Source organism: Peromyscus eremicus, chromosome 3 (assembly GCF_949786415.1).
Source record: "Peromyscus eremicus chromosome 3, PerEre_H2_v1, whole genome shotgun sequence".
Classification (NCBI taxonomy): Eukaryota; Metazoa; Chordata; class Mammalia; order Rodentia; family Cricetidae; genus Peromyscus; species Peromyscus eremicus.
In genome coordinates this window covers 134,786,882-134,802,840 of record NC_081418.1, presented here as the reverse complement: position 1 = coordinate 134,802,840, position 15,959 = coordinate 134,786,882, and the positions used below count along the sequence as shown (strand labels likewise).

General features: G+C 46.5%; 1 protein-coding gene across 8 annotated transcripts in view; it reads left to right on the top strand.

Moving 5' to 3' along the window:
* Lrrc23 (leucine rich repeat containing 23) overlaps positions 1–15,959 on the top strand; it is a 26,382-nt gene extending 10,423 nt beyond the window's left edge. Inside the window, exons 2-9 of one of the 8 annotated variants that reach the window (XM_059258564.1) lie at positions 6,532–6,696; positions 7,452–7,621; positions 7,707–7,816; positions 8,228–8,481; positions 9,842–9,972; positions 12,735–12,871; positions 14,915–15,212; positions 15,629–15,959. In XM_059258564.1, coding sequence (XP_059114547.1) covers positions 7,496–7,621; positions 7,707–7,816; positions 8,228–8,481; positions 9,842–9,972; positions 12,735–12,871; positions 14,915–15,188 — 1,032 coding nt within the window. In that variant the 5' untranslated portion in view covers positions 6,532–6,696; positions 7,452–7,495 and the 3' untranslated portion in view covers positions 15,189–15,212; positions 15,629–15,959. Of the gene's footprint in view, positions 1–6,531; positions 6,697–6,736; positions 6,760–6,851; positions 7,032–7,448; positions 7,622–7,706; positions 7,817–8,227; positions 8,482–9,841; positions 9,973–12,734; positions 12,872–14,914; positions 15,213–15,628 lie in introns of those variants that run through there. The other 7 variants (XM_059258565.1, XM_059258567.1, XM_059258561.1 and 4 more) reach the window with 7 other exon arrangements.

The window sequence follows — 15,959 nt, the reverse complement described above, 5'->3', positions numbered from 1 at the left end:
GGCTACATAGAGAAACCATGTTTAAAAAAAGAAGTTCAAGGTTAGGGCTAGGGAGATGACTCAGTGGTTAAGGGCATTTCTTGCAGAGGACCAGGGTTTGTTTTCCAACACCCATATGGTGGCTCATAACTACCTGTAACTTCAGTTCCAGGGAAGCCAATGCCCTCTTATGACCTCCTCGGACACCAGGCACACGTGGTGCATGACAGACATGCAAGCGAACATTCATACACAGAAAAATAAGTAATCTAAAAAAATAAGGTTCGAGGTTATTCTTAGCTACGTAGCAAATGTGTATAGTGAATTTGAGACCGACTTCAGGTACATGAGACCCTTAAGCAAAAAAAAGCCCTACACATGGCCAAGTCCACTAGTCTCCAGAAAATAGATCGAATATGCTCCCCTGGACAAGTGGCCCCCAACAAGTGATGCGTCCTTCCTGCAGCTCTGACGGTTTCCACCATGTTGCTGCCTCCTCAGCCGCATTCAGTATTGAATCCTACCTCCTAAAAGGAAGGAAAAGTAAGCCTAACTCCCTTGCTCTTGAACAGAGGGAAGACTCAGAGAGACACTTCCAAAAATACACTACCTCTCACTAGAAGTTGCCCTGCTGTGCAGAAGTGTGATTTAAAATATAATGGAACATGTATGGGCTGGTAAGACTCTAAAAACAGAGTCCTTTCAGTGGTTGATTTACCTGGCCTTATCCACCTTTTTCATATTTTTTTAAAGATTCATTTTATGTTTTGCTCATACATATGTCTATGCAGCACTGCATGTCTGGTGCCTGAAGAGGTCAGAAAGGCACGAGAGCCGGGGAACTGGAGTTACAGACAGCTGTGAGCCACCATGTGGGTGCTGGGAATCGAACCTGGGTCCTCTGCAAGAGCAACAAGTGCTTTTAAGTGCTGAACCATTGCTCCAGTCCCCACCTTTTTCATATTTTACATTTTGTTTTCCTCTTTTAGATATTTACAGCAGTTTGCTTATTAATACCTATGACACATTCTACTAAGGACACAGAAAAGCAAGATAGATGTATTCATTCTCAAAATGTATGAGCTAGTAAATGTGGTTGAAAAATAAAATATACTACTTATTGGTGTTTGGTCTTGGGTTTTTTTGTTTTGTTTTTTTAATCAATTTTCATTTTCTTTTATTTTATGTACATTGATATTTTGCCTACATGTAATGTCTGTGTAAGGGTGTCAGATCTTGGAGTTACAGACAGTTGTGAGCTGCCATATGGGTGCTAGGATATGAACCCGGATCATCTGGAAGAGCAGCTAGTGCTCTTAACCACTAAGCCATTTGGTCTGTTTGGTTTTTTGTTTCTTTTTTCTTTTTTCTTTTCTTTTTTTTTTTTTTTTTGTTTTGTTTTTGAGACAGGGTTTCTCTGTGTTGTTTTGGTGCCTGTCCTGGATCTCGCTCTGTAGACCAGGCTGGCCTCGAACTCACGGAGATCCTCCTGCCTCTGCCTCCCGAGTGCTGGGTGCCACCACCACCTGGCTGGTCTGGTTTTTGAGACGTAATCTCAATATATAGCCCAAACCAAATGACCTGGAACTTGAAGCAATCCTCCTGCCTCAGTCTTCCAAGTGCTAGGATTATAAATGAGAGCCATTGTAATCGAAGTATATTCTGACTTGGCCAGCCACTGGGGGAAGGCTATCCATCATGCTGGAGAATCTAACTCTGACTGTGTAGTGTAGAGGTAGCCCTTGCCAACTAAACACAAAACAAAACCTTCAGTGGCTCCCCGCAGCTTCCAGGATGCAGTCCAAGCTGCTCACAGGGATCTAGCTCTGTTTCCCTCCCGTCGTACACACCCCCGCACGGCGGCACCTGTTCCAGCCAGGAGGACCACCTGGTTTCCTCCAGCAGACACTGAGCTCTTTCTTCAGGCCTGTGAAACAGGTTCCTCCCCAGTCTGGAATCTGCCCCAAATATATGCTATTGTATATACACGAATACTGTAAAATTATCTCCTTGGGCTTAAGGTGTGGCTCAGTGGTAGAGTGTTTAGCGCGTGCTAAGGGCCCTGGGTTCCATCTCCAGCCTGGAAAACAGAAACAACAACAACAATAGCAAAACTCTCCTGCCACCCAGAAAGAGCCCCATTCTGCTGGCCAGTGTTATGGCAGCACCTGTTTCACTGTACTGGATTATGTGTGTATTTAATCAAAACACTGTAAACCCCTTGAAAAGCCAGAGACTGTACCAGGCTTGTCCCTGGGGACTTAGCTCTCGAAACCTGCCCCAGAGTAAGAGTCTAACAAAAATGCACTGAAAGATACATCTAATATGTCTACCTATTTCTTCTCAAATAAAACCCATACTTTTCCCCATTAATTGTATCCTAACACTTGGGTCTTTCCCTTCTCCAGTGAATTAATCTCTTTGTTATTGTTCTGAGACAGGGTCTTGCTATGCAGCCCAGTCTGAGCAGGGTAGAGAGATGGGGAAATTATGGAGACATGATGCCTTAATTAGGGTTTCTGTTACAGTGAAGAGACACCATGGCCAGAGCAACTCTTATAAAGTAAAACATTCAATCAGATGGCGTACAGTTCAGAGGTCCAGTCCATTATCATGGTGGGACATGGCGGCAGGCAGGCAGACATGGTGCTGGAGGAGCTGAGAATTCTACATCTTTGATCCACAGGCAAAAGGAAGTGAACTGAGACACTGGGCATGGCTTGAGCATATATGAGACCTCAAAGCCCACCTCCACCGTGACACATCTCCTCCATGAATACCACAAATGTAATTAATATCATGAGTGTAATTAATGAATATAATGAGTGTAATTAATGTCTTGAATGTAGCCGGGCGGTGGTGGCACATGCCTTTAATCTCAGCACTCGGGAGGCAGAGCCAGGTAGATCTCTGTGAGTTCGAGGCCAGCCTGGGCTACAGAGTGAGTTCCAGGAAAGGCGCAAAGCTACAGAGAGAAACCCTGTCTCAAAAAAACCAAAAAAAAAAAAAAAAATGTAATTCATGCCACTGAATTGTGAACTTAAAAATGGTTACAATTGTAAATATTATGTTCATTTAAAAAACTAAGGTGGAATGTAATCACCATACATTATATGTGTGTATGAAATTGAAGACAGCGATGTTCTAAAATAGAAAGTGGTGATGGTGTCATGGGCCTATGAGGATGCTGGACTAAAGTCTATCAAATTGTGTAAACAGGCAAATTGTGTACTATGTGAATTATTTGTCAATAAAGATTTTATGTAAAATGTAAAAAAATGAAATAAAACATAATTATACAATTTATACCTCCTTCCCCTTCTTTCATCTCTCCTATGGCCTCTTTCTAATTATTACTGTTATATATACATATATATGTAACTAAGTATATAAATGCAACCTGACGGGTCTGTTTAATGTTCCTGGTGCTTGTATGTTTCTGGGGCTGACCACTTGGTGACTTTTAGGAGCCTCATCCCTGGGGAAGATCAATTCTTTCAGTTCTTCATCTAGGGGTGGGGCTGTGTGAGATGCTCCTCATCCACCTCGGCACATCCACTGGTGTTGTCATTGTTTGATTCTTGTTTAATTTAACCATCCATACTATTGAGATTTTATGGGCTAGCCTGGGGTTACTTTCCCTATTGAAGCCATGAATCCAGGGTTGACCTGCGGTCCCTGAGTCCCTAAGGGATTAAGGGAATTCCTCAGACTGCCGAGGGTGGCAGAGTGGAGCTGTGCCTCCTTTCTTGTTCCCTTGACAAAGTTAACCTTGACTTTACTGTGTAGTCTAGGCTGGCTTTGAATTTATAGCCTCAGTGTTGTGGAATATTATTTTAACTAGGCAAAGATGTGTTACATTTGTTTATGCTGCAGAATATTACTTTAACTATGTGAAGGTTGTTAACACTTGTTTCTGTTGCCTTTGTTAATGATGTAAAGACATGTTACCTTTGTTTATGCTGCATTTATTTAATGATGTAAAGATGTGTTACTTTTGTTTATGCTGCATTTATTTAATGATGTAAAGACGTGTTACTTTTGTTTATGCTGCATTTATTTAATGATGTAAAGACATGTTGCATCTGTTTCACCTTGCCTGCCTAAGGCACCTGATAGGTCTAATAAAATGCTAAATGGCCAATAGCTAAACAGGGAAAGGATAGGCAGGTCTAGCAGGCAGAGAGGATAAATAGGAGGAGGGGGGGAGGAGGAGGAGGAGGAATCTAGGCTCGGGGGAAGGAATGAGAAGAACAGAAGAAGGAGGAGAGAATGATGGACATGCCTGGGGTAAGAAGCCAGGTAGCTGACAGACAGACAGACAGACATAGAGAAGCAGTGAAAGTCAGATACACAGAAGGAAAGAAAGGTAAAAAGCCCCGAGGTAAAAGGTAGATAAAGAGAAACAGGTTAATTTAAGTTAAAAGAGCTAGTCAGAAAGGAGCCTAACTAAGCCAAGCATTCATAACTAATAAGAAGTCTCCATGTCATGATTTGGGAGCTGGTTGGTGGTGGTCCAAAAGAAAAAACCTGTTGCATCTCAGCAACGAATGCCTGAAATTACATGACTGTGTCACCATGACGGGCTAAATACAATCACTTACATTTGCAAAGTTCTTCCAGCTTTCAGAGTACTTTAACAGTTACTCTTTTACCCCTACACCCAGCACTTTGGAGGCTGAGGCAGGGTTACTGTGAGTTTGAGGCCAGCCTGGGCTACACAGTGAATTCCAGGCCATCCTGGGCTACAGAGTGACATCCTATCTCAAAATATCATTTTTCATTCTTTTCTTCACAACAACCTCAGTACTGAGAATACTGAAGAGAAAGTCAGGGCCAGGAGTTTCTTTACTAAGGGTCAAACAGATGAAAAACCAGTTATGAGCTGGGCGGTGGTGGCGCACGCCTTTAATCCCAGCACTCGGGAGGCAGAGCCAGGCAGATCTCTGTGAGTTCGAGGCCAGCCTGGGCTACTAAGTGAGTCCCAGGAAAGGCGCAAAGCTACACAGAGAAACCCTGTCTCGAAAAACCAAAAAAAAAAAAAAAAAAAAAAAAACAGTCATGGGCTGGAGAGATGGCCTAGTGGTTAAGAGCACTGACTGCTCTTCCAGAGGACCTGGGTTCAATTCCCAGCACCCTCATGGCAGCTCACAACTGTCTGTAACTCCAGTTCCAGGGAACCGACACCCTTACACAGGCAAAACACCAATGCACACTAAAAAAGTTAATTAATTAAAAAATGCTTTCTTAAAGAAAAAACATTTATTTTGTCTTTTGAAAATTCTCTAATCCTGAGGTGTATGCTGCTTCATTTTGAGGTAGTCCAAGCTAGCCTGTAACAACCTCCTGCTTCAGCTTCCCGAGAGCTCCTGTTTACAGCTGTGTGTCACCATGCATAATTCAGCAGTATAGTTTTAGATAATACAGGCTTGTGTGACATAACCTAAAGAACACACAGCTATTGAGTGACAGAGCTGTTTGGAACCTAGTATTTATACTTTTAAGTTCCTGCTGTCGCTAAAGCCTGGGTTAGTTCATTGACACCAAATGGACAGATTTGTCTATTTTGTTCCTCGGTCTAGACCGATCCAAAGGAACACTTCCTGACTTTCAGCCCATACAGCATCAGACCACTTTGCAACCTTTAAAAAGATTTAACTATGTGTGTGTGGGGGGGTATGTACATGGAGGCCTGAGACATTGGATCCCCTGGAGATGGCGTGATAGAGGATAAGGAGCCACCCGTTTGTGGGTGCTGAAAATTACACCTGAGTCCCCCGCAAGCTCAGGAGCGCTCTTAACCACTGAGCCGTCCCTCTAGCCTCCAATTTGCACTTTATCTAAAGTGTGTAACAAGATAAGTCCCATATCTTCCTGTACTACCTAATTGTTCTGTTTTCCTTAGATTCCGCAAGATAGCATTAGCTGGGCATGGTAGCACACACCTGTCATCCCAGCCCTTGGGAGGCCGAGAAAAGAGGAGTGTTGCTTCAAAACAGCCTGGCCTGCTCAGAAAGGCTCTCTCAAAACAAAACAAAACACAGCAACAGCAAAAACCCAGAGTAACTCAGCAGACTCCCGCCAATTGTCAAGGCCAAGTTTATTCTACAGAATCTCAAATAAATGCTAGTAAACTGCAGATCTGTCCAGACTCAGCTGGGCCTTTAATTTTATTTTTTTAAGGTTTATTAATTTTATTATTTTATGTGTATGAGCGTTTGCCTGCATATATGTACGTGTACCACGTGCATGCCTGGTGCACTTGGAGATCAGAGCGGGCATCAGATCTCCCCGGAGCTGGAGTTGCAGATGGCGGGTGATTGTTGGAATCCTGAGGGAACAGCCACCGTGGGCCACCGCCCTTAATCACTGAGCTCTCTTGCTAGCCAGTTTTAAGGTGGCTTGGCCTGGGCTTCTGCTCCGTCAGGCCACCTTCCAAGGCCGCCTAAGAAAATAACGAGTGAGCCGAACCCGAGCAGCCACAGATCCCACACGTTAGCATTTCGTGCTTCTCCTAGTTTAACCACTCATCCAACCCGCTTTGCTTCTTAGGGAGAGTCTTAAAGCACAATACCTCCACACCTGACATCTGGTCCCTTTAAGGACATAATGGCCAGCCCGGCCTCCCGCCCACCTCTCTGCAAGACTGTTAGAAGTGGACCATTGTTTTATGTCCTCCGACAATTACCCGCGTGACACCCTTCTTGCCTCCTCCAGGTACGTGGGATTGGGAATTTGGCCTGGTAACTTGGCAACCACTGAACTAACCACCCGCTGAAGGTGGCTGTAGGGGCGTCTGGGTTTGTGCTTTACGGTTGGGTTACTCTGGTTTCTTAACGGAAGCTAGGTGCAAAGCCAAGCGTCCCCGCCTCTGTTGCCATAACAACGACATACAACCCTAACTACCCGCTCGCCCCCCACCCCAGTTGCGTCTTCCAAAAAACAGTCCTGGCCTCTCAGCACCAAGATCCTCTCCATAACTACTTCTAGAGCAAGAGAACCAGGGTCTGCGCCCCGCTCCAAAGACAAATTGGGTTAGAGGGTTGGAGACTGTGCGTCAGGGCAATGGCGTTAAGCAGAGAGATCGCATTAGAAGAAATGAACGGAGCAGGGATTGGGGGTGGAAGGGAACCCGGAGGTGGGGTGTAGGTAAGAGAGAGGAGGAGGGGTTGGTGGGGGGAGATTTTAGGAGGACGCGAAGAACTCTGTCAAAGGGAATTCAGGAAGCAGGGACACTGGGTTGCTGGGGCAGACCTGGAGCCACTGTGAAGGCAGGAAAGGTCCAGGAGTATGGGAAAGTGTCCTGAAGGGAGCTGGAACCTCCAAGCACGGGTTGGGAGTCCAAAGATGTTCTCCAGGATGAGGAAGGACGCATATGTGGGTGGGAGGTCCGCTGTACAGGGAACCTGTAAATGGAGGTGAGGGACGGGAGGGTTTGCTGGAGTGGGAGCTAAGACCTCCTTTCTCAGCAGCAGAACTGAGTTTCACCTGACTCCAGAGGGCAGAGGGGAGAAAGATGTCGGATGAAGATGATCTGGACGACATTGAACCAGACCAGGATGATCTGGAAAAAGAAGAAGATGAGAAGGAGATGGACGAGTGGGATGACTACAGGAAGGAGGGAGAAGAAGTCTCTGAGGAAGTGAGAGCCTGGAGGAGGGGTCCTGGGGCTCGGCGCCAGAGGGGAGCTGCAAAGGGATGATGCCCTTACTGCCCTTCTCTTGCAGTGGATGCCTACCCCGCTCACGGAGGCCATGATGAAGGAAGGACTTTCTTTACTCTGCAAGACTGGCAGTGGGCTGGCTCACGCTTATATTAAGCTGGAGGCTAAAGACAGGTGAGACCTGAGAAACTGGAGCACCAGAAGCCTCCCCTCTCTCATTCCTGGGGGTTTTGGCCAGAGCTCTGTCTCTCTCATCTGATCTAACGGGAAGGGAAGGATGAAAGATGCCTTCAGTGTCCGTGGTCTGGATGTGCCTTGTACATGCTAGACAAGCCTTCTCACCACTGAGCTACATCTCCAAGCCCAGGCAGAGACTCCACAGTGAAGGCCTGTCGAGCATGTACAAGGCACTGGTTTTGATCTCCGCACTGAAAAACAAGAACAAAGCTCCACCTCCCTCCTCTTCCCCTTCCCACTCTGTCGCCCATTGTGAGCCGTCCATGCTGCCCTCTGTCTAGCGCCCTCTTCCAGTTCTCGCTGGGTTCTGATCCCTGATGGTGGATCTCCCCCGCTGCCATCTCCTAGGGACCTCACAGACATCAACCTTCTGCGCTCCTACATCCATCTTCGTTATGTGGATATTTCTGAGAACCACCTCACAGACCTGTCACCACTCAACTCTCTCACCCACCTACTGTGGCTCAAGGCTGATGGCAATCAGCTTCGGAGTGCCCGGCTGAATGAGCTGCCCTACCTGCAGATCGCCAGTTTTTCCTACAACCAGATCATGGACACTGAAGGCATCTCTCATCCCCGTCTAGGAAGCCTGGATCTCAAAGGTGGGTCCTTAGGAAGAGATACACAGGACTTCCCTTCCTAGCGGGGAGCCGACAGGAGTAGGCAGTATATGACTCTTGGCTTAGCCACACAACTGTTTGTATGGATTCAGTCATTTATTTGTTAGGACACCTACAGGGCTGGGGTTATAGTTCAGTATTAAAGCCTTGCCTATACTTAGATGAGGCCTCCCCCCCAAAAAAAAGACACTTATTATAGTTCATTATAATATTCTTTTTAAATTTTATTTTTAATTACATGTGTGTGAATATGTGCAGGTGTCTGTGGGAACCAGAAGAAAGTGCCAGAACTCCTGTGATCTGCCTGATGTGGGTGCTGGGAACTGAACTCAGGTCCTCTGGAAGAGCAGCCGATGCTTCTTAACCACTGAGCCATCTCTCCAGCCCCTCCTTATAATATTCTTTATGATAGTTCTTCATGCAGGAGATACAGCAATGAGCAAAACCAAAAATCTCTATTCTTATGTAGAGCCCGCTCTAGTTTAGGGTGACGGCCAGTTAGCAACAACGTAATAAGTAAGTATAAGCCGGATCTGTTGGCTTGCAACTCCAGTCCCTCTGTGCTGGAGGTGAAAGCAGGAGAGCTGGAGTTCAAGGCCAGTCTGGGCTTCACAGGTAGTTAGAGGTCAGCTTGGCCTACAGAGTGAGACCCTGTCTAAAAAATAAAACAGAAAACATAACTCACAAAGGAAATAAATTCTACAGAAGAATAGACTGGGGAAATATCACTGTGAAAGGCACAGGTGATAACCTCTTATTCTTCCACTGAGCCATATCCCCAGTTCTATTATAACTTTTAAAAAAAATCTTCTATATGATTGTTTAAGGTTTATTCATGCATTTTATGTACGAGTGCTTTGTCTGCATGTATGCCTGCACACTAGAAGACGGAATTGGATCCCATTACAGATGGCTGTGAGCCACCATTCAGTTGCTGGGAATTGAACTCAGAACCTCTGGAAGAGCAGGCAGTGTTCTGAGCCACTAAGCCATCTCTCCAGCTCTGACTTACTCTACTATACTACTATAAGTCTGAACCACTAGGCCCAGCACAGATGACAATTTCAAACTGTTTGTTTAGGGAAAACATCATTTGACCAAAAATGTGCAGGAGGGAAGGAAGTCAGCTGCGTGCGTGGCTTAGGTATCACTAATTCATTCCCCAAGTACAGACAGATGAACCCTTCAGGCCCACTTGCTACGGGGCCCCAAAGATGTTAATCTGGGGTTATTCCTCCTCCCTTCTACCCTGCATTAGAGGGAGAGAGGATACAGAGGGCCAAGATTTCCAGTGCTGAACACTCAGAACGGACCTTCGAGCTCTTAATTCCCTTTTCTGCAGGGAACCGCATCCACCATGTGACGGGTCTGGACCCTGAAAAACTGACTAGCCTGCATACCCTGGAGCTTCGAGGGAACCAGATAGAAAGCACATTGGGAATCGGCCTTCCTAAGCTGAAGAATCTCTTCCTGGTAGCTCCCTGGGCCCTAGGGTGGTGCAGGGAAGGGAGCACAGCCTTGGCTTCCAACAGCCTCGGCTGTTAGCTTCGTCACCACGAGGATGACCAGCCCTTGCATGGTGTCTGACGCTGTGGAAATGTAAAGTCAAGACAATACATACGGGCTTACGCTTATTGTCCTAGCATTTGGGAGGCCAAGTAAGGAGGACAGCTGAGAGTGAGAGGCCAGCCTAGGCTAATAAGATTGTCTCTTAGAGGAAAAGGGAGAGGAGTGAGAAAGGTAGGCATCCAACCTAGCAGGGCATGATGTGTGGAAAATGCAGAGAGAATGCCTTAATACAGGTTGCTGCAAAACATGCTATTCAGGTAAAGAAAGCAGGCTAAGGAGGCCATTTATTATTTACTGAGACAGAGTCTCTTGGGGGAGGGGCTAAGACAGGGTTTAAACTGTGGTCTTGGCTGTCCTGGAACTCGATCTATAGACCAGGCTGGCCTTGAACTCAGAGGTCCACCTGCCCCTGCCTCTCAAGTGCTGGAGGACATTCACCACCACCGCCCAGCCTGAGACAGGGTCTTACGTAGCCCAGGTTGACCTGAAATCACTACATAGTCGAGGATGACCTTGAATTCCTCCTGATCTTCCTGCCCCCAAGTCCCAAGTGCCAGGATTCTAGTATGGACCATTATAATCAACTATATTTTTGGTTTTGGTTTTTTGAGACAGGGTTTCTCTGTGTAACAGCTCTGCCTGTCCTGGAACTCTCTTTGTAGACCAGGCTGGCCTCGAACTTAGAAATCTGACTGCCTCTGCCTCTCAAATGCTTGGATTCAAGGCGTGGGCCACCACTGCGTGTGCACACATGAGCGTGCAAGTGTGCAGCTGTGCTGTGTGTGGAAGCCTGAGGTGGACTTCGAGCATTTTCCTCAGTGGATTTCTACCTTGTGTTTTGAGACAGGATCTCTCATAGAACCTGAAGCTCCTTATTAATCAGTCTGCCTGGCCCGTAGGCTCCAGGGATCATCTGCCTGTCTCTACCCCAACAGCAGGCATTACAGACTGTATATCCCCAAGCTTGGCTTTTTACATGAGTGTTGGGGACACGAACACTGGTCCTCATGCTTGCATGACAAGAATTTTACTGACTGGGCCATCTCCATGGCCTGTGTTTTGTCTGTTTGTTTGTTTTTTACTTGGCTTTTAAAGGCCATACCATGTAGTCCTGGCTGGCCTATGTAATCCAGGCAGGCCTAGAATTCACAGTAATCCTCCTGCCTCAGTCTCCCAAGTGCTGGGATTTGCAGATGTATGCCACAATATCTTGTTTTGTTTTTATTACTTTTTTTTTTTTTTTTTTGGTTTTTCGAGACAGGGTTTCTCTGTGTAGCTTTGCGCCTTTCCTGGAACTCACTTGGTAGCCCTGGCTGGCCTCGAACTCACAGAGATCCGCCTGGCTCTGCCTCCCGAGTGCTGGGATTAAAGGCGTGCGTCACCACCGCCCGGCTTGTTTTTATTACTTTTAAAGGGTATTTATTTTTATGTCTATGAGTGTTTCGTCTACATGTATGTATGTATGTATGTATGTATGTATGTATGTATGTATGTATGTATGGGTAGTGCCATGTGTGTGTCTGGTGCCCCTGGAGATCAGGAAGGAGGTCAAATCCCTTGAAACTGGAGTTACAGATGGTTATGAGCTGCCGTGCGGGTGCTAGGAACTGAACCTGGGTCTTCTGAAACTGCAGCCAGTGCTCTTAACTGCTGAGCCATTGCTCTGGCCCCAAGTTTACCTTATTTTTGAGACAGGATCTCCCTGTATAGTCTACACTGGTCTGAACTCCTTATGCAGCTTAGACTTGTCCTCTTGTCTGTCCCCTACGTGAGTGCTGGGGTCACAGCTGTGCACCACCATACCAGGCTCTAAGTGTCTGTCCGTTTAGGCTGGACGTGCTGCTTTCTGGAATGGTACTACAGCAACGCCTCAGTGGTTCAAGCAGCTCTTGATGGGATGCATAGCAGGAGGGATACAGCTGAGTTTTTGTTAGTGGAAGCTTCTTTTTTCTTTTCCTTTGGTCTATCTTTTCTTCCTCTCTTTCTTTTCTTTTCTTTCTTTCTTTCTTTCTTTCTTTCTTTTTTTTTTTTTTGTAATGAGGATTGAAACTAGTTCCTTGTATACACTATAGGAATGCTCGGCCACCAAACTCCCTCCCTAGCCCAGAAACTAGTGTGTGTTTCTAGTTTCCAGTAACATTTTTATTATTATTTTATCATCATCATTTTTTTTTTGTAGTTCTGGGAAATCTAGTCTTTAGACTTCTTTCCCTTTTCAAATCAAAGTGACTTTACAATTACTTCTTTATTTGGGGATGCACGCACAGCACAGCATGCAGATGGAGTCAAAGACAACTTGCAGGAGTTCTCTTTCCACCGTGGGTACTGGGGAATGACCGGGGTGGCCAGGCTTGGCTCATGGAGCAGGCCTGCTGGCCCTTCTTTGTCTTTTTTAAGGGGCGGTATTTGAAACAGGGTCTCACGCTATAGTCCAGGCATGCCTGGAGAGTCACTAGGTAGCCCAGGCTGGCTTCTCAATCTTCCTGCCTCTGCCTCCTGAATCCTAGATTTGGACTTCTTTATTCTCTATACCACACTCCCTTATCTGTCCCTACTCTCCTCCACTCCTCCCTCTCTCCTTGGCTTTCTTCTTTGCTTCGTCACCCTTTCCCAGCTCCCACTCTCGGCTCCCCTCTCTGAGTCAATGTGTTGGGTGCTGGGTGTAGGCGCAAAACATGCTGAAGAAGGTGGAAGGCCTGGAGAACCTCAGCAATCTGACCACCTTGCATCTTCGAGACAACCAGATTGAAACTTTGGATGGCTTCTCCAAGGAAATGAAATCACTGCAGTACCTGAACTTGAGGTATGGGTGTGCATCCTCTCTAAGACCCACGTTGTACCCATCCATCCATCACCAAGAGCAACTTCTGAGCCAGTGGCCCTCTCCCAGTAACCCACAGCTGGGTCCGTACCTTGTTCTCCTTCTGGGTCTGGTCTTCTGCTTTCCTTTTCTTTCTTCTGTAGCTGGTTCAAAGAGCAACACAAAGATCTTCTTGGGAGCCCTGAACCCTTATGTTAATTTAATCCATAATGAAAAAGAATATACTATGTTTAGTTGGTCCTATGCTATGTTTCAGGAACAGCTAAAAGAATCAGAAGTTTTTCCCTGTTTTTTCTTCTTTTTCTTTCTTTTCTTTTCTTTTTGTTTTGATTTTTGTTTTTCCAGACAGGGTTTCTCTGGCCTTGAACTCAGAGATCTTCCTCCGCCACCTCCCGAGGGCTGGGATTAAAAGTGTTCACCACTGTGCTTAGCTTCTTATTTATTTTTAAACTTGGGGGTCTTGCTACATTACCCAGGCTGGCCCCGTCTCTTGAACTCAATGTCCTGGGTGGCTGAGGTTATAGGCATTCATCACTAGGTTGCTAACTCCTGTTTTGAAGCAATTTATAGTCTGACTCCAATGCCATTTTCCTGTCTGTAACCTATATAAATGCCCTTCTCACTCTCCTAGGCCCCAATTATTCTTTCCATTTCTTGTCTCTTTCTTCTTGAACTGAACATTACCTGTAGAGGACAGCTCTTAACTGATATTAAACATAAAATGTAGCTGGCGGTGGTGGCTCACGCCTTTAATCCCAGCACTCGGGAGGCAGAGGCAGGTGGAACTCTGTGAGTTCGAGGCCAGCCAGCCTGGTCTACAAAGTGAGTTTCAGGACAGCCAGGGTTACATAGCAAAAGTCTGTCTTGAAAAACCAAAAAAGGAAAAAGAAAAGAAAAATACAAGGCCAGATGTGGTAGCACATGCCCATAATCTTAGCACTTGGAGATCAAAAGCAGGAGGATTGCTACAATTTGAGGTGGTAGCCAGGTCTAAATAGTGAGTAGTTCTGTGCGAGCTAGGGTTCATAGTGAGACTCTGCCAAAACCAACAACAAAACCAAAAAGTAAACAACAGCGAAACCAAACCAGTAACAGCAACAGAAAGAATGGGATGTGGTGGCTCATGCCTCTAGTTCCAGCACCTAGGAGGCTCAGGCAAGAGGATGTCTGTGAGTTCGAGGACAGCCTGGGCTGCACAGCCAGGCTCTGTGTCACCCCCACACACACACACACACATAAGGAAGGGAGGAAGAGGAAGAAGGAGATGAATGGTCAGAGGGATTTTTCTCTCAGCATCTCTTTTCTGATAGACAATTATTTGATTTTTTTTTTTTTGTGGTTCTATCAATCAAACCCAGGGCCTCGTGCATATAAAATATGTATGGAGCCTAATAAAATGCCGAGAGCTCAAAGTAAGCAATGCTTCTCAAGGCCCGCAACATTCTATTGAGATTAGTCTGGAACACTTAAAAATGATTTCATTATTGTTTGAAAGCCAGGAACATGCCATTCCATACAGAGTCTCAGAAAGAAGTACGTTAGAGGATTGACCTTTTTATTCAAGCTGAGAGACCCAATCCATCCTTGGCTCTGGGGTCCTTACTGAAGGAAGCACCCACACAACACCCCAACTCCACAGCACCCCACACTTAGGCATGAGCTCCTTCCCTACTGACCTGAATCTTCTAACTTCTGTTGTGGTGTGGCTGATAGAAAATGTCTGCTTCTATAAGGGACATTTGTCCTTCCTCTCCAAATACAAGACAGGCTGAGGCCTAACTCTGCCGCTCCACAGTTTTAAGATGACACATCACAGAGTAGATGTTGGCATTTAGGGATTCCTTGAAGAGTAGAGGTGGGATTGGGGAATTGTATCAGGCAAAATCTGGCCACACCTGGCCGACCAGTCCTCAACAGTCATTGCTTTTAGGGCCTGGCCGGAGGTGTTCTTACAGAGGAAGCCCAGTTCCTAGCTACCACTCAAAGTCCATTTTCTGAGTTGAGTCCTCATGACCTCATCCACAGGAGCAATATGATTGCTGACGTAGGGGAGATGGCCAAGCTGCGGGACCTGCCAAAGCTTCGAGCCTTGGTGATGTTGGACAACCCGTGTGCAGATGAGACCGACTACCGCCAGGAGGCCCTGGTGCAGATGGCGCACCTAGAGCGCCTAGACAAAGAGTTCTTTGAGGATGAGGACCGCGCTGAGGCAGAGGAGATCCGTCAGAGGATGAAGGAGGAACAGGAACAAGAACAGGATGTAGATCATGACATGGAACCATACCAGCCACCAGCTTAGCTGCCCTCCCAGCCTACACAGATGGTAAGGGAAATGCCAGGGAGATGGCGGTGGAAGGTTAAAGGCTGGCCACACAGAAGAGGCCAGGAGAACCCTTAGCAGAGACCAGAGTTAGGGGTTGGAGGTATCTTAGGTATGAAGAAAAGATGAGAGGCCCAGGAAGAGCCGATAAAAGATATAGGAGACCAGAAAAGTGAGAATTGGAATGGCAGGCAGAGGAGCTGATGTGCAGCCATACCCGGCAGAGACGGTTACTAAGGGGCATGGAGGAGCTCATGAGGGAAGGAGATGCGGCTGGGCCAGGGAAAAGATCCTGCACTAAAAATCTGAGTCTAAAAATAACAGGACACAGGTGGGGAGGCGAAAGGAGGGCAGAGTGAAGCGGAGACTGAGAAGCCTAGGGATGTGGGCACAAGCTTCACTCTGTTCCTTTCTTCCAGGAGACCAAGACACTGGCCTCAAGAATTGATGAGACTCCGGTGGGTACCACCACACTCACAGACCTGTGATAGGAAGGGGGAGATGCTGGCTGCCTTTTGTCTCCGAACTGAAAATCCATCATATCCCAAGGCCCAGTCTTTTTGGTGGTCATCTTTGTGTGGCTTGTTTTATGGGCCTAAAGCCCTAAGGTCTGTCTGGAGCCTAGATCGGGGACAGCCCTCAAGCAGTTCTGGAGCAACCAGGATGCTTGTAGCGGTTATGTGGAGAAAGAGCCAAGGAGGTGGCCTGTGATGGGACAGTTCAGGTTTCAAATAAAAAGGTATTTTGATA